General features: G+C 39.6%; 1 protein-coding gene across 3 annotated transcripts in view; it reads right to left on the minus strand.

The window, feature by feature from the left end:
* Nucleotides 1-23,416, minus strand: part of pax5 (paired box 5) — a 59,565-nt gene that overhangs the window by 15,999 nt on the left and 20,150 nt on the right. For 2 of the 3 annotated variants that reach the window (XM_023334411.1, XM_023334412.1), the window contains exons 3-7: nucleotides 21,270-21,467; nucleotides 20,613-20,677; nucleotides 17,458-17,583; nucleotides 10,504-10,688; nucleotides 609-741 (exon numbers count right to left, since the gene is read on the minus strand). In XM_023334411.1, coding sequence (XP_023190179.1) covers nucleotides 609-741; nucleotides 10,504-10,688; nucleotides 17,458-17,583; nucleotides 20,613-20,677; nucleotides 21,270-21,467 — 707 coding nt within the window. The remainder of the gene's footprint in view (nucleotides 1-608; nucleotides 742-10,503; nucleotides 10,689-17,457; nucleotides 17,584-20,612; nucleotides 20,678-21,269; nucleotides 21,468-23,416) is intronic. The other variant, XM_023334413.1, reaches the window with a different exon arrangement.

The following is a 23,416-nucleotide window of genomic DNA, read 5'->3' on the forward strand; positions in this document are numbered from 1 at the left end:
GAATCCACTGTGAGGAGCTTCTGGATATCCTAACAAGCCGTTACCAGGAGAGACTATTGTAGTGACAAACCCTTCAGCTTAGAGAGGAACAAAATCACAGAGCAGGTTGATACATGAAATCTAGCAGGCTTATCCGACACACGACACAATCATTATTTACTGTTCTAATCCTTCAAGTTCTGGCCCAATTCGTTGGATGTCCATTGGCTTCTGAAACTTTGAATTTCTTCAAAACCTCAACTTTAAACAGTTTTCCGTTTTGATGTATGTTAAGTGGATACTTGATGACGTCTAGCTTTATTCAGTAAACATAAAAAAGCTCTTGTTACTGTCTAACTCTGTCAGTGAGCATCATGTAGTTTATAAGGAGAACTGTTTGTCTTGTAAATGAGTTGATTAACTGAGTGTTTCATTGGATTTTTCCTCTGCGCTCTGTAATAAACTTCAGAGTTTGACTTACTTTATCTTCTTTATGTGTGCAGTTGTTAAATCTATGGAAGTGTGTGGTTTCTGTTTCTGATAAAAATAAATCAGTAATGAGACTAATTTGATTATTGATATTCAGAGTTATGAACACTGAAGGAATTATTTTATTTCTTTATTTTTACCTGGAACTAGCGGGTAGGATTGTGGGCCAGACACATTGGATCCTAACTCCGTCCCTGTGCCTGGATTGGCCAAACTGTTCTTCATCTCGTCCAGTCCGCCTGCTAGAGAGGCCATGGCCGAGTAGTCCGATGTCTGGAAGGAAGCAGAAAGGAAAAGGAAAAATAGATTTATTAGACAGCAAATCCAAATCATGATACTCTGTGCTGAAAATAATATCAAGGCACGATTGTGCCCCGTGCGGAGTACAGCTGTGAGTAATCTGTTTATTATGTCCACAGTACATCCTGCATGTTACACCTTCCTCACAGCGATGAGCAAAGCAGCTTTTCCTAGGAGCACACACACCCACACACACCAATGTACAGAAACACACCTACAGCTGAGAGTTTATTGATCTGTTTACAAAGGCAGGGATTTACTGTACAACCAAGTCCAACAGTCTGTAACCGCAGGATCAGCTCGCACTTTCTCTTCATCCCTCTCATTCCAGCACTCACACGGTACATACACAACAAACATATATTTACACACACACACACACACACACACACACACACACACACACACACACACACACACACACACACACACACACACACACACACACAGACTGTGGCTATAAGACAAAGCCTCTTGTCTCCCCAGATACCAACCTAAGAATGGTGATCTTCTCAATGCACATACACACTCCCAATGCTCTGAACATTACAGGAAGATACAAAACCCAAAACCACACATGGAGGAAAAGATCTAAGTGACAAAACAAAATATGTGCTTGATGTAGCAGTGGGAATATTTTCAGCACAAAACTCTCAATTTCAAAGTCAAAGCTTTTGACTCTAACTGACAATTATAAAATTGCTAAGTTAGTAAATCTGTTTATGCTTCTTGAGCTTTTTTCAGGTTTTGTCACGTTATAATTACCAACTTCAGTGTATTTTATTGTTATTTATGTAATAGTTCACGAAAAAGTAGTGAATGATTGTAATGTTAGAGTAAGAAGAAGAGCAGTTTTCAAGATTTTTTACTAATGAATCTGTGTCTGAATTCAAGTTTTAACTCTTATTACAGATCCTCAGTTGGAATTAAGTTTGACTTTGACTGGGCCATTCTAATATTCTTTGATCTAAACCATTCCCTTCTAATTCTAGCTGTGTGTTTGGGGTCAATATTCTGCTGGAAAGTGAAGTTCTTCCACAGTTTCAGTTTTTTAAAACCTCTAGCATATTTTCTTCAAAGATTATCAGGTTTTTATACTCTTCAAATCAACATATAATCATAAACAAATGATGTTGCCTCATCATATCTTCAGGGTATACATAACTATAATGCATTGAGGTCAAAAGGTCAATTTTGGTCTCGTTTCACCAGAGCACCTTTCTCCTCTGTATCCTCTACTTGGCTTGTGGAAAGTTGAAAGTGGACTTCTTAGTTTTTCTGACCACTCTTCCTTTATAACCAAATTTGTAGAGCTAACAATCAGTGATTTGTTCTGTCAAACAATTCTCCCATGTAACATCTGTTTTTCTGCATCTCCTATAGAGTTACTACAGGCTTTTTGGCACAGGTAGGTTTTTATCTATTATTAAGACGACTCCTAAAGTCATTAGATTTCACTAAAGTCTATTAAGAGCATCAAGATGACATATTAAGCACATTTTTATTTAAATACAATTTTGAAACTGTTTATCAATTTATCAAATGACAGTTTAGCTTAATTCTCTCATCAGCGACGAGTCATTCGGCTCTGCAGAGGCTTGGTAATGAATGGTTCATGTAATTCAGGTGTGTAGGAGCAGGAGTGCATCTAGAAGTTGCAGGCCGGGGCTGGAATCGGGCACCCCAGATTTAGCGCTACATTGTGTTGGTCTATCACAGAAAATTCTATTAAAGTACAAAAACCTTTAAGGTTGTAGCCACTAATGTAGCTGTAAATTTTATAGCAAACCGGAACAAACATAAACTTAGTGCAAAATTTTATGTCAAATTTTTGATGATGGATCGTTAAAACCACATAGTTAGGATGGCGACAAACTGTATTTTTCCACAGAAACCTGCATACCAGCATACCAGCTCCTCCCAAAGGCCAGACTGCAGTCTGTCCACTCACCTGTGTTTGACCTCGGCTTTTAGCCATGACCCATCCATCCTCGTCTCTCTGAGAGGTCTCTCATTGTGTGTGAGTATATGTGGGCGGTTCTGGTAATTTAGAGAGATGATAGCGACATCGATGGCCGAGAATATATAGATTAAACACCAGAGACTGTCTGGACAGGAACATTCCTGGCCGGGCGATGACCTGTCTCCTATTGGGTTTAGGTGTGAGTGTATGAACATTTGACTCTCTTGAGTATGTTCTGTTATAGAATCGTCCATTTTCACATAATAAGGAGAAGACATTGGTCTTTATTTATCAATAGAACAAACTGTGAAAAATTGGGTTTATGGTTATTTTCCCATTTTTTCCTCATTTTGGAATCCATCACTGTGGATCTGAATGTGAGATATGCTGTGAAGTCTGAGGCAGCATGAGAAGCTTTATGTTGCTGCGGTACCACAAGGAACTTCAAGCAGCGTCACAGAATTGAATCAGTTGGTGAAACAGGGGCCCAAATCCATGAAACCTTATTTAGGCTTAGATTTTTATTACTATCCACAAGGTATTTGAATGATTTCAGAGTTACACTGAAGTTTAGAGGCTCTAAATCACAAAATGTGGTGGAGAATATCTTCTGTTTCAGGTATGTGAATAGTTAATGTCACAGCTGTTGGGCTATTGTTTAATTAAAACCTTCAATAAAAGGACAAAACATGTCCTATTGATTCAGGATCCTTTTTATTTCAAAACTTAACATAAAAAAACAAGCTAGATGAGCACTTTTTGCTCAAATTTGCATGCATACTTGCTGAGATTTCACATCTCATCACTGGTTTCTATTTTCTTAGGAGAAAAAAACTTAACTTAATATACATGCATAACTTTGGGCGCTGCCATCTTGAATCACCACATACATTAGAAGAAAAGACATGCATGCATGGAGGTTGGGACCTTCCCTCAAACAATGAAATGTATTTTCAACTTTAGATCATAAAATCTGTCAAACATTAAATTTTTTGAAAAATGGATGAATGGGGCTTTTTTGAATTCATTAACATTGCTCCAGATTTAAGGTGAATGTTAACTATGTGTAAAGAGTGATTTAGACAGCAGTGACTAATTTCAACATTTTTGGGATAGTAGATGGTGTTGTTATTTTTTATGCAGTGTTATCAGTGGCTATTAAATTAATTTAGTCTTCCAAGCGAGGACAACATGTAGCCTAGAACTACCTTTTGAATAATGAGCTCTTTCAGTGGGGGGACAATGGAAACATTTGGATTCAGGCCACTGTGTAATCCTACTTTTCAAGTGCACTGAAGGAGAGATGACTCTGCTGCATATGACAGAGAAAGTCTAAGGCAGCCTCGACATTTATGCAAAATATTATATTTGATGCTTGCTTTTATTTGATGCTCTGCAATGTGATGAAATGATATGGACTTTTAGAGGGAGACAGGATCTAAGTCAGAACTGCAAAAAATATAATATGAAATGAAGTTATTATTGAAAGGTATCCTTTTTAGCAATATTTTGTTTGCAAATTCCATGCATGAGGCCACCAAACTATAAATAAATATGGATGTCGGTAATACAGCTCAATTGTTTCCAGATGATGGCTGTATCACCATTTGACTAATTGTTGGAATTGGCTAGAAAACACAAAGTTTCAGAATCATACATCAAAATTGTCCTTAGATCATTCCCGCACCCAAATCTAGTCCAGTTTTGAGAAATAACACCGAATAACTCTAAAGTTAACCCACATTTTGTCCAAAATTATTGACTAACTAGATTGCCTCTTACGTCAACATCAGAATGTAGAGCGCATCAATAAGAAAAGTTAACACCGCTTGTGCTGTTCCCTGAGTTAAGCTAGGAGCAAAACTCGCCACATACTAAACCATTATTTATCAGATATTTTACTTTCACTCATCAAATGTCTTCCATTCCTCTTTTCCGTGTGTGTGTGTGAGAGAGAGAGGCAGTGGGAAGGAGGGTGCGGGGGGTGATAAGGTGAGAGTGTCGCACTGACCCTTTTAATACGTCTGCATCTGTGTGTATGTGTAGGCGTTTGTTTGTGCTCACTGACCTCTTAAACACCCCTGTGCTCGTCAACACACAACACAACCACTGGACTGTGACCTGCCAAATAAGAGCTTACCCTGTACACTTACACACCTCTCTCTTTCTGGTCCTTTTTACACTTCCGGCACATTTTAAGCCCCCCCCTTTTTTTCCCTTTCAGAAAGAGGTCCTGCAGTTTGTTTTTTTTTCTAAACCAGTCAAAGATGCTATCCCTGCATACCCCCCACGCACCAACACAACCAAATTTTGGCTGCTAGGTCTCATTATAATAGCATCTAATGTGTCCATGTAGCCATGTGTAGAGCCAGCCAGCAGCACCAGCCGAGAAGAAAGGGTCTGCTGTGGTAATTGGTCATGATGAAGTTTGGCCAGTGGGGTGACAGGCCCGCTAAGCAAGATGGATCATTCTCATTCGCACCCGTAAATGTTGTCAATTCCACCGCTCATACAGCGCCATCAGCTCTCATCAAAGGAAAAGGGACGCAGCTGGGGGGGCCGAGGAGGGGGCTGAACTTGGGGGCTGGGGGGTTGGTAACGCTGATGGGGAGGAATTGGACAACTAGGCAGGATGAACGGGAGGATGGCAGGAAAATTTGGATCTGGTTCAACAATTATAGGTGATTACATATAGAGTCTTATAGGGAAATCTACACTTAATAATCTCCCTTTATTCTTGTTCATTCTTTATAGTCAAAATTGCAGTTGCAAGTTTGGAAATGGATGTTGGACAAAACGGTACCACAATGTGAAAAAGTAAAACGCACTAAAAATAGAGATTTAAGAAAGTGTGTTACATTGCTTTAAACATGCAAAAATAAAGTGCATTTTGTGGAACATCTGATCAAATTGATCTGTTATTATTGGCTATGTTAATATAAGACCATGTCCGATCAGCTGCTGTTGGTGCTGCTTCAGCTGTTCTGCATGCATCGATAAGTTAGTTTCCATCAGTCCAGACTGAGCCTTTGCATAGTTTAGAATGAGATGACACTCTGTTGTTATCAGCTAATTTCTGCTACATTTAACTACCACTTTCGTACATTTTGTAACAGTTCCAAATTTTTTGACATGACCAAAAAAGTAGCTATTGCTCAGAAGGCAGTCGGTTCATGCCACAGGTAGTAACTATGATGGTCCTCAGAAATCAGACCTTTTACAGACATTAGGAGTCATCATGACTTTAAATGAGTAATCGTTTATCAATCGTTTATCATCCACATAAGTTTCCTATGACTGTAAAAACTATAAGACTGAAGATGTTTGTTTGAAGGTCTGCGAACACGTGTAAAACATTTGTTTAAATTTAAATGAGGTTTAAAACTTAGTTTAAAACTTTATACTCTTTTGAAATTATTAATGATTAACCAATTAATTTATTCATTTTTAATAGAGAGCATTCTCAGAATAAATTCTTTAGTTTGAGTCTTAAAATGCTATGCAGTATGCATATAGACCTTGAATTAGACTGATGCTTTTTTATTTTATTTTCTAGAGCTTTGGAAATGTTTCTCCCTGGAAACTGAAACAAACACAACTGGAAATATAGTGAATAAATAATATCTTATATGAGACATCTGGTAATATCTGTAGTACTTGAATGTAAGCTAAGTACTCCTATAATCTAATACACAAAATATCAAATGAAGGGAAAGGTGATGCAGAAACATTTTTTAATGAACGCAGCATGTCTTCCTATGACATTCAAGTGCAAAGTAGACAAAATGGTGTGATGGGTTTTGAAATAAAATATCCTTCATTAGTCTTTTGATTCTGGGATAGGTTGGTCAGAACTGCAAACAGTCTGTCCTTCTAAATCTCAACAAAAGATTTATTTAGATTTATTTAGAAATAAAACCATGTATATGTTTGTTACCCTTTGAAATACAATATTCTATTAGGTTTAAAACTACATGTCTTGGTTTGTAAGTTTAGTTCTGTAGGATGACAGCTTAATTATTATATACTGTATGTAGAGGTATTATTTGCCTGACTGAATTAATTACAGGACAGAAAATAAAGCTGCATTTAATTTAATTATCTCCTAATATAAAGAGCAAGTGACAAGTTCGGTTTTCTTTCAAAGTTTCCCTGATCTTGCTTTTACAGCACAAACTAGGATTACATAAAATAAAATGTGCATGTATTAAAAACAAATCTTTGATTTAAAAATGTGGGTGACTTTTACTCTGAGGCTCTGTTAGCAAACCAGCTGAACTCTCAGTGAGTTTCTTGCCATCTTCCTTTTATACACCAGATTGCCTCAGATGTGGTAAGGTGGAGTTTCAGAGTCCAAATCCACATCAGTGACAGATGAGCCCTAATCGTCCCTCTGAAACACACACACACACACCGTCTCATACAACACACACAGACGCCAGCCGTGCTGGCTTGAACCATTTGCATAATAGTATTTCTCTTTTTCTCCATTCTCCAAATAGATCCTGATTTCTCTCCCCCCGTGCCCCTCTCCCTCCTGACTCCCTTTTCCCTAGCCACATTGTCTTGCGCACCCCTGATGGAAAAGGCTTGGCTATAAACAAACACAATTCCCTGAATGGCCCACAAACAGAGACAGAGATTGTCCTGGAAAGAATTTATCTGAACTCAAACTGAGCGTGGCAGCAGTGGGGAGGATATTCATTTTCAGACAGATAACCCACACAGACCTTAACTCCAGGGGGAGGCGGTCTAGATATAATGCTTCAAATACAACGTCTGGCTTACTTTTCTTACCTCTCAATATGATATGCTATTTGCAACTTGTTTAGTCAAGTATTATTGTCACATTTGGTGTTGTGAGAACAACATTGGATGAAAAAATGAATTAACTCCTTTGATGGCTTCACTGGCCATGAAGAGTTCAAACTGAAAAAAGATCCACTTTCCTGTTAAAATAGTTTCAACTTCTATGAAAATGTTTTCTTGATCCTCTGGCTTTAGCAATTTTGAGCAGGTTCAAGCTTTGGATGAAACAATTACAGAAGAACAAAGTTAGCATCGCAAACATAGTTTGAAGGGAGAGCGCAGCATATTTGGAAGCAAGTAGAAGTTTTTTGAGTTTTCTGAGCATGAACAGTGCAACTTTTAAACAAAGAGTCATGTTTTCAAGTGGATGTACATTTTTAAAGATGCTTCAAAAACATAAAAAAACCCTCACATTCTCAACATTTAGTTAACTCCACCAGAATCAAACAATATACTTCATAAACTAGATGCATACCAAAAGATGATCACTATACGTGACGCTATCTTGGTTTATTCTTTCACATTGCAGCAGGTTTTGGTTTACTCCCAAACGTAGATTAGAGGTGTAAACCTTTTCTATCTTTCAATGATTTTCAGGCTGGAAAATGATCAAACTGTGCTGCTGTGTGCAGAGGAGGGCATTTGGACCTGGGGTTGCCAAAATGGGTGAGGGCGCAGTCAGCCCCTCTGATTTATCAGCTGAGTAATAAGAAGTGATTGAAGGGAAATTCAAATAAACTCTCCCTGACAGGCGCACTTGCAGACAGACACATACAAACATGCACACATAAATTATCGGCGCCGCTTAATAGACTACAGGCAGCAGGGAACAAGAGCAGCACAGGGAGATGAGATAAAACAATGGAGTAAAAGTTTTAAAAAAAAATAAACAAGTTGAGGCTGATGGTTCGAATTATATTTGACATACTTTTTGGCTCTTAAGCTGTGGACAAATTACTTCTTTTGAGCCAGAAATATTGAAAAAAAATTAACTGAAATCAAAATGTCCATGTTGTAAAAGTGGTTCCTTTTTTATTTCTCCGACTGGTTCTCTGTTTCCTTTCTTCCTTGCATGCACATCCCCTGCACACGTCATCACCGTTAGGGGAAAGTGCATTTAAAGCTGTCAGTCTCAACGCCGTCTGACCCTACTTGACCGAAACCCCACTGCCACTGGTTCACACACACATATTTATTAATACACACACCTTAGCTCACATACCAGAGAGGCTAAGCTGTAGCCGTCAGTGTGTCAGTGGGTGTGACTGTCAATCACCCTCTCCAGGAAAAACGGGGGATGGGCATGAGTAGATGCCTGGATTTCTTTGTGGTGTGCAACCTAAAGCCAGTTTGACCCCAATGTGACACAGATTTTAAAGGGACTCATTCCAAACCCTGACCTCAGTGGCTCTGCTGGGCTCAGAGAGGACATTGACCTAGGAATCATGGGTATTTATGTTGTCAGATCTCAGTCTATAGAGCTACTCCAACCAATACCTGTCGACCTCTTGCCCCGACCCGCCACCCTCCTCATGTTGGTCAAATGGAAGTGAATGGGTTAAAAAGTCCAACTCTGCCCTGTAGGTCTAAGGCTATAACCTGATTTACTAAAACTTCTCTGGGGTCTGTCTGGGTTCATGTACTTGACACTGGCTGTACAAATAAACTTGAAAAGTGTTTTTCTGAAAACCCCCCCCCAAAAAAAACTGTAGAGGAAAATTGTCATTTTGAGACACGGTCCAAAACATTTTCCTAATGCTGAGAGCAGGGCTGCACATTAGAAGACATCTGAAAAAGGCAGACTGAATACAAATGCTAGTGTGCTCACATTTTGTTATGCAAAGTACTACTTACACCTGTCTATTCCGCTCAGATTTACATTAATTCACTGCCGAAAAAGGGCGGGAGGTCAATTTAGATGCAGCATTAAGAGACACAGACACACCCTTTCTCGTCTCTTGTCTCTCCCAGGCACGCGGATATGCAGTTCATCCCCCGTGTGCATCAGCATGCCGGATGCCCCATTTCCATCACCGTCCTGGAAGCCGCAGGAAGTGAGGTCATAATGAAAGCTGGGTCGATATGCTCATTAACCCCTGCAGTGCGTCTAGATTAACTGAATGTCGATAAACTACCCTCACTGCGTCTCGGCAGTGTCTATCAGACCACAGGAATCCACACAGAAACAGAAAACAAAAGTTCATTTACACATTCTCCAAACACCCAGTGATTGAGCTATGAGAAATTAAAAGCATATGCAGAGATTGAGCAATTTTGCTGGGCAACAATTTGGTCAACATTGGCATGGCATGGCAAGGCAGAGCAGGCAGGCTTTTTTAGCTGTTAGCAGAGATCCCCCTGTTAGCTTGCAAGGTTTGCATCAGCAGCTTCAAATGTTAGTCAGCATGTTTCAGTGCGACAGCATCATAAATTCAAGATGGACATCTTGAAAATCAACAACTCCTTGCAAGACGATTCATATTTTGTCATATCCTTGTCCCATTTTGTCATGTTATTACCATAAACATCAATATATTTTTGGGTTGTATAAATTGACACAAAATAGGGCATAATTATGAAGTAGAAGGAACATTATGCACGTTTCATTTTTTACAATAAAGTTCTAAAAGGTGTGATGTGTAAAATGGTAAATGGACTGTAATTGTATTGTGCCTTCTCAAGTCCAGAGGACTGCAATCAGTCATTCACCCTTTTAACTCTGCTGCTCAACTCACAAATGTTTTTTTTTTTCCTTACAGTTGTGGCACCTTTTAAGGAGAAATAAACATCCTTTTACACAGTATAAGATTTGTTACCATGACGCATTGTTACAACAAAGAAATAATTAACCAAACATAAATGTTTCAAACTTTCTGCATTATAAGGGATGACTGTTAATCTATGACATATAACCCCTGCACCTTTTGGCCTTAGCCAGAGCCTGCACAATGCCTTGCCCTTACCTTGCCAGAGTCAGGGCTCACATAGAGCTCAGTGGTGGTTTGGATTGGACAAGATGGCTGTCTGTCAAAGAGGCGGTCCAATACCTCAATCTGCTGCGGCGAGAACAGCTCCCCTCTCATCTGCTTCCTGAGGAAGTCCCGCCCACTGTGGCCATGCCCGTTAGCCAGCGGTGACTCCTGTAAAACTGCACAGAGGGGACACCAGGTGGGAGTGACATTAGAAAGGTTGCAGCAGGAAAATGTTAAGAAGATGCAGAATAAAAGTGTGATAAAGAAGGTGGTAAAATGAAAAAGGTGACTAGAAGCAATGGCTTGCTGGATATATTTCTAAGATGGATACGGGGAAGAAAGTTGGCTGTCTTAAAGAAAGTCCAGTGAACTGATTCAGGATTGAAAGACTTCATAGATTGTGGAGACTCCGAGAAAATCGCATACAAATACAATCCATTACCTGGCATACGCTGTCTCTCCTTCTTGATCTCTCAGAAGTACACCCTCTCCTCTCTTATAAACACAATCCTCCCTCCCGCTCGTCGTATCGCCCATACACACACGTACACACAAATATATATATGGCTTCGGTATCAGTATTAGACTGTGAGCTCTTGTATCCTGCAGTTATTGCTCGGCTGAGGGACTGAACGAGACAATTATAAGAACTCTGAGGAGTCGCAGCCCACAAATGATTAGAAAAGAGAGAACGAGAGAAAAAGATAAAGAGAAAAAGGGGATGAGGGTGAAAATCCCCTGCTATGGAGCCAATTCATTGCTCCAAACTGCTCCTGAGAGCCTATTTTAGTCCTGGGGGTCACAGTGTGTTTGATGTGTGTCAGAGAGTGTGTATGTGTGTCCTGGGTAGTGATATGACAGACAGGTTGAAAAGAGGTACAGGACTTCAAATTTCTATTTTTTTTTCTTTTTTCATTTGGACAGAAAATACGGATTCATTTGGGGAAAGGCTTTGGTTTTAAAGAAGAAGAGAGAGATGTAGAGATAAAAAACCAAAGAAAGAAAAATGGACAAATAAAGTAGAGAGAAAGCTAAAGAGCTCATGCTGAAATGCTGTTTGATTGCTAAATAGGCTCAAAAATCAAAAGTAAATATATTTTTCTAATAAACTGAATATAATATCTTCAGTTTTTGTTCTAAAAATTCAAATGCAGATGATTTCTGACCTTTTCACTTTCACAAAATGATATTTTCTGCACTTATTTGGAGGTCACAGTCAAAATTGTCCATAGGGCAGAATGACTGAGACAGAAAAGTAGGACCAAATAAATGGTTTATTTTTGTCACTATCACTGCTTTTAATGTGAAATGCAGCCATGCCAAGTTTTGAGGTTGAGAAAAGTACAATTTTCCCCTCAGATCTACCACTTGATTGAAGTTACTCAGGTGAATATTATTTATTGAAATAACAAGCCCACATTTCCTGATGATAAACTATGCGTAAATTATGAATGAGTTAAAATCATAATTTGTCAAACTGCGTATAATTCATAACATATTATTTCTGTACAAACATACCTTAAAAAATATGAAACAGGAAAGGGCTATACAACCCATGAGGATTACATCAAGACTTTTCTCTCCATACTAATATTGGCTGGTAAAGCTGTCATTAGCCATTTAGCCTGTGCATGGAAACATGGAAAATCCAGCTTTGAAAAAACATACAGAACAGAGCATAAGGGCAACAGCGATCTTAATAAATGTTCAATCTGCCTTTGTAAACTAATGTTCAACCTTGTTAAAATTGTGTAGTAGTCCTGGCACAACCACTGGTTTGGGCTTATTTTAAAGACTCCGTCTACACCTCATATCTTCAGACAGCATCTATATGTCACATTCACAGAGTTGACAAACACTTTTTTCAGCACACAAACCCTCTTTCAACCGTTCTCTCGCCAACAAACACCTCGATCCTAATCTCTCTTTTACTCTCGTCACACTCGCACTCATACACAGGTGCTGGGAGCACGGCGAGTGCATGGTCCAGGTCTCCGATGGCAGACCAATCAGGAGACAGATAAAGGCGGTATGATGCTTTAGCCTGGTAACCCACAGCAACCCATTTAATCCCACTGGCCAGTCACTGTGATGGAATTCAATTGATCAATCATGTAGCTCTGATGGCACCATTTCAGCCAGCTTATTGCTTTCTGCTTTCTCTCTAACACACACACATACACACCCAAGTACACCCCGACTGAGCGGACCTAAGCTCGCCACTGTAGCATACCCTCAAACGACCGCAGAACGACAGAATGAAGAGGAGTTACTGTAGTTGAGCAGAAAGAACAAAGCTTTCACTTGTCATAATCAATATTGTCCATTCATGTGTGTGAATGTGTATGGATGCTTCTTGGCGTTGATGTAGGTGTGCTTGTGGGTGGGTAGCTTGATATCCGGCCCTCATTGTATCCATGGATGGGTAAAGAAACTCATTGCCGTGACGGGTTAAATCCTATTCACTGTCAGACACACACACACACACGCACGCCCACCCCTGCACACACACCCACACACACACCCACAGCTGCCTCTATCTCTGTGATTCGGTCTCAGAAGGGAAGCGTTTCTCTTCCCTCTTTTTCAGAGCAGAACAAAACAAACAATGAACCTTCATTGTTCCCTTCTTTCTGCCTTTTCCCTCTCCCCTCCGCCTCTTCTGTCTTCCTCTCTGACGACGGCTCAGCCTGCCTTTGACTTTTTTTTTTAAAGCAACCCCACAAGCAGTTTGGATGATTAAATCCTAAAACATGGAAGAATTAAAGTTGTCAGCTATTCAGTGTGCCAGTGTGTGCCTACTGAGGGTGGGATATTACCTGTGTGAATCTTATTAAAGCTGACATACTGTAGATTATCTCAGCAGGCGAAGTGTCTGACCTCACAACTGAAGCTTGTAGCTAAACTTGTGTGTGGTTGTGTATGTAAGGGTGTGTGTGTGTGTGTGTGTGTGTGTGTGTGTGTGTGTGTGTGTGTGTGTGTGTGTGTGTGTGTGTGTGTGTGTGTGTGTGTGTGTGTGCGTGTGTGTGTGTGCGTGCGTGCGTGCGTGTGTGTGTGTGTGTGTGTGTGTGTGTGTGTGTGTGTGTGTGTGTGTGTGTGTGCGTGTGTGTGTGTGTCAAAAGATCAAAGTTTTGGGAGGTGCTGAGCGGAGCCACGGTTGAAGGGTACGGATCTTCCCCCTCCTTGCTTTCCGCCATCCTCCATATCTTTTTCTCACTCCAAGTTTCTTTTATTCGGTAAGCTGCTGCATGTCACAGTGGATGCACAAGGGGGTAAGAGGTCAATGTGGCATTCTGGGTAAGTGCCAATGAATCAAGTTCTGCTTCACAAAAAAAAAAAAGACAGCCTTTGGAGCTACTGCTGTACGTCGTATGACTTTTCTTCAAATAGGACAAAAATAGGTTGAAATAAAAATAAAACATCTGCCCTTCAGTAATCAATCCACCTGTTCTGGAGCTCATGTCCATGTTGAATCCACAGAGACACATTCACACGCGTGCATGCACGCAAGCAGCCTTAACGTGCAACAAGAATAGGTTAAGGTACAATGGTCCCCTTTTGGCCCCACAAGTCAAGTTCCTCCATTCACTCCCATTCAAATCTATTCTGCTCTCAGTCACCCTCTACTTCCCCTCGCTTTGGCTAGAGGGCACAGGTCACCACAGGGTTTTACCCCCACACACTCCTCCCACCAAAACACAAACACACACACACACACACACACATACATGCTGCTGATTCCACCTTCATGTGTTCCCACCACTTGCACAGCTGCTGTTTGAATGCTAATGTTACTGTTCTGGATATAAAAATAGTCCTTATACTACGGTATGATGTCAGTTCCTCCCATTAGTGTCATAGTAATGAATGCAGGTTTATATTACTCTTCACCTCTAAATTGGTTTTGTTATTCTTTAATGAAAATATGTAATCTGAACTGAGGGGTGAAACCAAACCACACAATATGTATCCGATCCTGTGGTTGGGATGTTTGTCACTACCTTTAGCAATAGTTTGAGTTGTCAAAGTGACATTATTGGCCAAAAAACTATTGGAATAAATGAGAGATCAAGAAAATTGACAAATTTCACATACATTTAAAGTCTAACTGGATTGTCAAACTTTTGGATAATAGACAAAAACATTTTGTTAATGAATGCTATTTAATACCTCTTTTATCAGTTTTCCCAAATCTATTGTTTTAGTAAGACAAGGTTTTGAGAAAATCTTCCCTCTTAAAATATAAAACTATATAAAATGGAAATCATTATGGCAACAAGAAAAGGTTTACACTTTTGAGGTAAACCTCCTGTACAAAAAGCAGAGACTCTGTGTCTTTTATGCAAATATGGATTTTCAAGAAAAACCTCAATATCAATACACAAATGGAGCGAAACAATTGAAATAAAATGAATAATGTTATTTTTGGGAAATAAATTAGACATATTTGTCTTGTATACATTTATGATATGCCATTTAAATTGAGCTAAGCAAAAACCATAGAAACCAATGTCTAAAAATATGTGTAAACAGTTATAAATTAGTTGCAGATAAATGTGTAATCCTACATTTAAATGTATTTTCATAACCTTCGCAGCTCCACACACCCACATCACAAATTATATTTCCTCAAAACTTGTGCCATCCATCTTCATATATTTCTATCATCCTTTCTCTCTGACCTCAACAAGCGTCACTGTTCTCCACGTTAACTCCTACTGCACTGTGTAAAATATTCACGTTTTTTAATTAAACAGTCATTTTAACAAAGTCGACAAAGAAACAATGAGATTGTTGGCTTCGTGTCTACATGACCTGTAGTATATGTGCGCGAATGTCAACTCCGACAAACATATGGGCGTGCGTGTATGTGAGAAGCGTGCTGTATTGTTTGTCAGTGTGTACGTGTTTGTCTGTCCATGTCAGCGCATGCTGTTCCTGCTGTCGCCCCTTGCTGTGTGTGTGTGTCATTATCCAGCGGGGGCTGCTCTAATGGAAGCTGTGATTAGCAATGCTGTTAATTAGACCACAGAGCCAACCCCGCAGACCTCTGCCATAGAAACGCTGCAGATAAAAAGCTCCCCCAAAACGTGACAGTAGGCAGAATCAGGCCTACATGAGGCTTTCTGACCACCTCAATGAAATATGACATAATACAATGTTTTGTTTTGATTCATTAAATATTTTGACGTTGAAAAAAATTCGGGTCAGTCCAAGTTGGTTAAAAGTTTATCAGTTATTAAGTCAAAAGTAGCCAAAAAATTATTATATCAAAGTTTTTCACTCACACAGAAAACCTTTTATTCACAAAATTTGTGTTCCGACACGGCCTTCTTTTCTGTCAAACATTTCATTCGTTACTGCAAGTTTTCAATGTCCTAAAGCAGCAAAGCAGTTCCAGGTCATCACAGTACCAACATCATGTTTGAATGTTCTTCATCGAAAATGCTGTTCATTTTATGCCAAATGTAACAGGATGAATATATGTTTCAAATCTCTCACTTTTGTCTCCTCAGCCATATTATCCGTGTCTCTCTTTTATTCCTGGATAATGAATATTGACCTTAAGGCAATAATGCTTTAGATGTCCTGTTTGGTCTCACAAGAATCGTAGTGGGAGCCACTATCTACTGAAATTACTCCAGGACACATTGCCAGTTCTCCCAGTAAAAACCCAAACAGTTTTGCAGCTGCAGATGCTCATTACTTAGGTTCTATTCTGTTCTTGAGTTTGTTTAGATTTGTTGCTTGCTGTGCTATTTAAAAAAACTTTGGATAAAAAAATATCAAATTGATGTTGGTTCCATAAAATGATGTGAGTGCAGCTGCAGAATTGACGCGTTTGTTTTTTCTGGTACATCCTGGACAAGCCCCCAAATTGTTTAATGAAAGCTGAGAAAAGACATCCATAAATTTGGACAATAATTTGAGTATCATAGTGCCAAAATTAAATTTTTTTGTTGTTCTATCTTTTTTAAAAATGTATCAGAAAATTTTGAGCTAACCAGTATTTACAACCATGAGTCCTTGCATGACTTATCTGTTTCAGTTTGTAAGATGTTGGGCGTTTGCATGTATATGTTAACTTGGTAGAAAGTGGATAAACTTGATAACAAAAATGTAGCTTAATTCTCATTCTGATTTGTGTTTGGATTAAAAACTCAGATTTGGGGGAAATACTCCAACACACACAGTGGGTCTGTGTGTGTTGGAGTTTAGGACTTTCTAATCCACTGATGGGTAAGCAAGCAGTATCGAGCACATTATGGTTCATCAGGGATTCACCTGAATCCGGCTGAAACGATTTCAAAATTCATCAGGGGTGGGAAAATGCACCCATATGATGTGTGTGCGGGGTGTGCGTGCGTGTGTGTGTGTGTGTGTGTGTGTGTGTGTGTGTGTTTGTGCTTGTAAGGAGAAAGAGACACCAAATGAGTAAGAGTGAGAGAGAGAAATGGCCCCTGGTGGCATTCTGTCACCCTACTTCACTCCAACATCTGGTGCTGTCTCATTTACCGCAGGAGACTGTCTGTGTGATGGCTTTTTAATGCCACTGATTCTACCACATACACACTCATAATCACACCTACATCCACTACACACACACACACACCAAGGTTCACACTCACATTAGCATGCAACATTGATCCAGTATGACAGCACATATGATCAATAGAGCATGCATTAATATTACTTCTCAGGTGGGCCTCCAGTGGAGCGCAGTTGGTAAACAAACACAGGATTCTCATTCGAGATGTTTGGTTTACAGCTCCCAGACTTCATATATGCACACACTCGCATGCATATTTGTCATTGATATTTATGGTTTTCAGTGGAGGAGATCTTCCAGACTCCACCAACACTTTCTCTGATATTTCTGATGTCAAAATGTCAATTTGATTGGAAAAATGCAAAGATTTAGAAACATGCAGGATAACTACGTACCTTCATCCCTCTTCCTCTTGCCCACATCAGCAGCAGAGCTGATTCCCAGGATGCCACTGATTGAGTATGACGAGCCAGCAGAGTCGCTGGTGACCGCTGAAACCTGCGTGGCAGCTACAGACGTCGCTGCAGACAGATCACATGGCGGGTTAAAGGAGGCGTCATAAATCAGAAAAATAGTCTTTTTGTGGTCATTTTTCTCCACAGAAGAAAAGTTCTCAAACTAAAGTTGCACTGAATTTCTTCCACTGATTTAAATTTTATTCAACTGTCTCAATATTAACACTGTATGTTACAGTGAGCCCAAACTTTGTGTGTACACATATATTAGATTTGTTCTCTTTGGATAGTCAAATGCACCTCGGTTCTCCTGGAGTTAAACTCAAACAAATTAACTAAACTTCACCAGGAAGAAAAATGTGCAACAAAATGTCTGTACTGGAGTCTTGCTCCTTGTTGTCTCCTCCTCTGAGCTTCCCCCTGGAGGAGACAAGTTTCTTGATGGGCGACACAGTTGTCGGCGTTTCGGTGACACACACACTGTGTAACCTCCTGACACACATCCACAAACTGCAACATGCAGTCAGTCACTCTCAGGTCCCTTATCTGTAGGCGGATGTCGGGCTGAGTGACAGTATGGTATCCCAGGAGGGACAGAAAGGTGTGGCAACAGACATCCTAATCCTCTCTCCCAATAGACTCCTTCACCCACCAAATCACAGACAGACGAGACCAAAAAGAGAGTAAGGGGGGGAAAAAAAACAAGACGAACCACAGGATCAGAGTCCTCTCAAGCCGTTACTCTTTTTGCTAACGACAAGGAGAGTATAATGAATGCATATCCCCTCTTTTCCCATCACTTGATTTAGCACTTCAATTATCTGATTTTCCTTTCTCTTTCTTTTCACTCTTCTTTTTTTTTTATCAGAACGTAACGCTCTTATTCTGCAAATCCAAATGTTCAATTTTCCGCCTGGGAGTGGGAGCCATTTATCTGTGTAATCTGTAAGCGTGCGTGTGGAAAAGAGAGCGTGCACTGCGTTATATCTAGGTGTGTGTGTATGAGGGCGGATCTGATAAATGCGAGTATAAGGCGGGAGTCAGGGAGCAGTGTGCGAAAATTAATTTAGATTACTAGACAATGTGTGATCATGAAGATACAAAAAGACAGCGAGGCGCAATCCACTGCAGGGAAAAGTGAGGGACAGTATTTGTCCTCTGAGATATTCATGGAGTAAAAGGGAGTTATAGTATATTTCCTGTGTGGGAGTAAAAGGCTTTGGTTCACAGATAAAAGATTATTCAAATATAAGAAGTAATGTGGATCCTCAAATAAGAAACTTACTGAATAAAAATGTTTTTTCATGACATTTTTTCCTCCATGGTCAACCCAGTGCAGGTGGTGGGAGACAGAAAGACTCTAGTTAGAATAGCATCACTGATGGACAATGTCTCCCACCCCATGCATGAAGCTGCTGCTGAATGGAGAACTGCTCCAGTGACAAACTGCTGCATCCTTGGTGCACAAAGGAGTACTATTGTAGATCCTTCCTCCCAGCAGCTGTTAGACTATATACAGCTGTTAGACTCTATAACCATCGCTGCTCAAAACAAACTCATTAATGTTCCTATAAATGCTGCTACCTGCACTGTCTTTAATCACGTTCAACAACATTTAAAAAATTTGTCTTTTAATGCTCAAATAGACCTGCACATGTTTTACATTTTTTAAATTAACCTACCCACTTCTTCATTTCTTTGGACCAGAGTAGCTATTTTTTAATAACTGCACATTATTTATGTTGAAATTTTCCCTCACTGTACTGTATTTTTATTCCTTATTCTGTTGTTATATATTTAATTTTTGGGTGGATCTACATGCTTTGATTGCGGGTGCACATAAATTTTCCCACTGTGGCACAATAAAGTCAATTCTGTTTTAGTCTATTTTATTCTAATGTAGACTCTAAGTGACAGACTCAGGGTAGAAGCAGTGAACGTCAACATCTTGTTTATATAAGTTATTCTAATTGTTTGGCTACCTGTTACTTGTATGTTATTGTGACACACTCGAACACGCAGAACCTTGCACAAGTAAGTGCCTCTTGAGTTTTTCCACATTTTTTTTTACATAATAACCAAAAACTTTCATGTTAGTTTATAAAACTTCCTACACTTTGAACATCTCGCTGAGATCTGTTTGATTCATCCTCCAGAAATACACAAGCACAAAGCTACCAAGATATATTCATCCACTATGCGAACATGTGGAAGAAGGTGCTATAGTTAAATCCACTGGCCGACATGCAAGATGCTCTGGGGCAAAATAAACACAGAAATTACACCGTCTCCAATGTGAGACATAGTGGTTGTGCTTCATGCTGTGAGGACCAGGAAAACCGCTTAGAGGCTGCAGAAGACTTGAGCCTGAGATGGGCAACAACTTCATACTTGCACCCAGAGCAAATAAATCCAATTGAGAATCTACTGCAGCACTTTTCCCAAATTGATATTCATGGATGGCATCCATCCAATCTGAGTGAGTCTGAGCTTTCTGTCAAAGAATAAATCCACAGGGTATCAACTCTGGGAAGTTGAATACAAATGTATGCAATATCTTCAGGTTTGTGTTCCTTAATTATCATGCTTTGTGTTTATAAGAAAATATCTTAATAAAATAGGCAAGTTTGAAGCAAGAATCCAAGAATTAGGAAATTTCACTACAGTTCATGAAAAGGTTTCTGAAATTTCATTTGTTTCTTATGAATAACACTACAACAAACTCTTTTTAGACATTTTCCCTTACAATAAAGGATATTTCTGTTCTACTTTATGTTGAGAGTATGATATTCTAGAACTACATAAAAAAAAGGAGACAAAGGTGTTAACAGCATGACTAACTTTTATCTTTACTCCTCCAGTAAGACTCAGTTGACTTTTTTGCTGAGGAAAATATCTTGACTTGCTCAGATGTCTCACACCAAATAAATTAAACCCATTCCTACTGTCATAAAAATATATATATATTTTTACATCCCTAATAATAGTGACATTTTGCTAAACTGACATATTTAGTGTCTACAGCAGTCTCTGCTTCTACCATCTCAGCCGACATCTCACTGCTAAAGGAGCCAGAATCTGCTGGAGGAACGTACCTAAGCTGTGAGCCGACACCGAGCCCGCTTGACCCGGCTGCTGCTGAACCTTAGTCCGTATGATCCTGCAGGAGAAGAGAGGAGATATTAGTGTGTATGAAGTGGCTTGTTTGAGAGATCCTGAGTGACAGAGAGAACATGACCATCGTGGGAGCAAAGCTGTGTGTGTTTGTGTGTGTGTGAAGTGGCTTAGGCAGGCTGACATGGCAGAGGGGCCTCACACTTCCTGCTTGGTTGATCATGCAAGCCTTTTCTTCCTCTTTTCTTTTTCATCCTTTCCTCCCCTTTTCCTCTCCTCTCATTTCCTTTCCTCCATTTTCCTTTTTCTTTCCTTTTGTATCTGTTTCACCTTCCTTTTCTCTTTGTCTGCCTTTTTGGCTCACTCGTTCTTTCTCTTATTTCCCCATCCCTCCCTCTGTCATTCCCTCTGTGCACTCAGGGGAAAGGGGTTGTCATTGTAGCATCGTGTAGAACCACTGAGCTGCGGCCACTTCATACATATGGAAGCTGGGGGCCTCTTTGCAATTCCCCTCTTCCACTACCACACCGAAAAGGATACACAGATAAAACACACACATTTATGTTGTTCCGTGCTTCGTCTACAATCTGCTGTTACAGTTTGATACCCAAACCCACACATCGCACAGACTGTGGCACCTGTTGATGGAGCTGACGCTGGGAACGCTGTCGTTGTCGCAAACTCTCTCGGCCAGGAGCCTGTCCCGGATCTCCCAGGCAAACATGGTGGGATTTTGGCGTTTGTAATCGGCAATCTTGTCGACCACTTTGGGTGTAGCAACCTTTGGTTTGGATCCCCCGATTACCCCAGGGCGGATGCTGCCCGTTTCATAGTACCTGTAAGGAAAAGCACATGTTTGCCTGAAGCACAGACAGGAACATAAAACATGTTGGCAGAATTTATGTGAAGAGCAAAACCCCTTAGTTAATTTTATATGACAGATTAACAGAAAGCGCTGCATGATTGAAAGACAGATGTTAAACATAAATTATAATTCAGCCCCTCAAGTCATTACTTTGTGGAACCGCCTTTTGTTGTACAACTAAAAGTCTTTGCAGCCTCCAATAGGTCGCTTCAGTGTTTTTCCTCCATTTAAGTTTATTCATCTTCTCTTTAGTGCTGATCAGCTTTCCTATCAGACACCCCGGTTGGCATGGCGCCACCACCATGTTTTAGGATGTGGACTATGTTGAGGATGATGCACACTGATCTTTGTGTTTCTAAAGGGTAAAAATGTGGAAAAGTTCAAGAGGTAAAGGTACTTCTACAAGGCACTGCACATGACAGATTTTAAGAAATAGTTTTTTAAAATTGTTGATTTTAAAAACTGTCTTCTGTCTTGCATATATTCACTCTGTGTAATAGTTGGTTAGTAGACAAACTTACCAAACAACCAGCTGATGATGGAAGAACAATTAAGGGAGCATACAACATTCTGGTTGCCAAACAATAAAAAAATTATAGTTTTGTCTTATATTTTCAGACTTGCTCTGAATTAGCACCCATTATAGCAAAGATAGACTTAATTTTGAGGTTTATTCTAAACATAGTAGTGTTACATAGTCATTAGTCATATTTAATTTAACCCTGTTTCAGATGTTGTGGTCAGTGTTGAGGCTAATTATATCATCATCAACATCATTTAGGATATTATAAGATTAAACAGTACTGCTAAACTTTCACAAACAGGCATTATTTATTCATTAAATGAGCTATAATTGAATTTTGCAGGTGCTGCAGCCATATTGGATCTTTAGGTCAGGGTTATGGAAAACCTTCTGATTTTCCCAGTCAAAATGAAAGACTTCAACGGTTGATGTTTTACCATTTTGAATTTGGAAATTCTGACTTCTGACTGTAAATGGAATATGGCATGACTGCTGGAGATGCTACATCTTGCTACTAGCTACCTTCCCCATTAAAGCAGACACATTGCTACAATGCTACAGGGGCATTGTTTATTTCGACTGTCACCAAATGTTTGCTCAGTTTGCAAAGTCAGTAACTCAATTCAGTTGGTTGGATTTCCTTAGACAGAAAACTCTTTACCAACTGGCTAAATAGTCTGAATATGCATGGAATCTGTCTATGTGATTAAAACTGGTCATTTTGAACAAAACAACCAGAACTAGATAAATGGACAAAAAATATTTCATTGTCAGATATTATGAAGACCATGTTGAAAATAAAAATAGAAACAATGCCTTTTAATCAGCTATCTTTAATTATAAGAAAAAATAAAAAAGCCAGTTTGTAAAAAGGGGTCCAAATTGAAATTAGTAAATGAAAAGTGAGAAAGTTGAAGAAGCATACATATTTTTGTGAGGCTCTGCAGCACTATCATGATCAAATCATCATGTTTATTGTTTTTAAATTAATTTGACACAGTGAGTAAAGTTTTAACTATTATTTATTAACCCTATAGCCTTTCTTCTGTTGTATTCTGTGAATGACATCAAACACTTTCAGCTTGTTACGTAATGCTGCATCTGTCTGATTTACATTGAGATATCTGTGTCAGCTAAATTGTTTAATGCGACTGTATCCCTCTCAAACAGCCGTGACACAATGATTCTGATGCTGATCTGCTGAACGGCTGCTGTTTTCCCACATAGAAAAAAAACTGAAGCGTTTAGTGTCCACCATGGCTATTTCATGAATGTATTTGCATGCAGAAAAGGCAGGAGGGCAGGAGATGGAAGCACAGCTAGTGTGGCGCTCAGCTTGCAGAAAGAAAAAAAAATGCTGGGGTGTGTTTACGTGTGTGTGGAGGAGGTGAGGGGTG

This window comes from Xiphophorus maculatus, chromosome 5, assembly GCF_002775205.1.
Source record: "Xiphophorus maculatus strain JP 163 A chromosome 5, X_maculatus-5.0-male, whole genome shotgun sequence".
In the NCBI taxonomy this organism is placed as follows: Eukaryota; Metazoa; Chordata; class Actinopteri; order Cyprinodontiformes; family Poeciliidae; genus Xiphophorus; species Xiphophorus maculatus.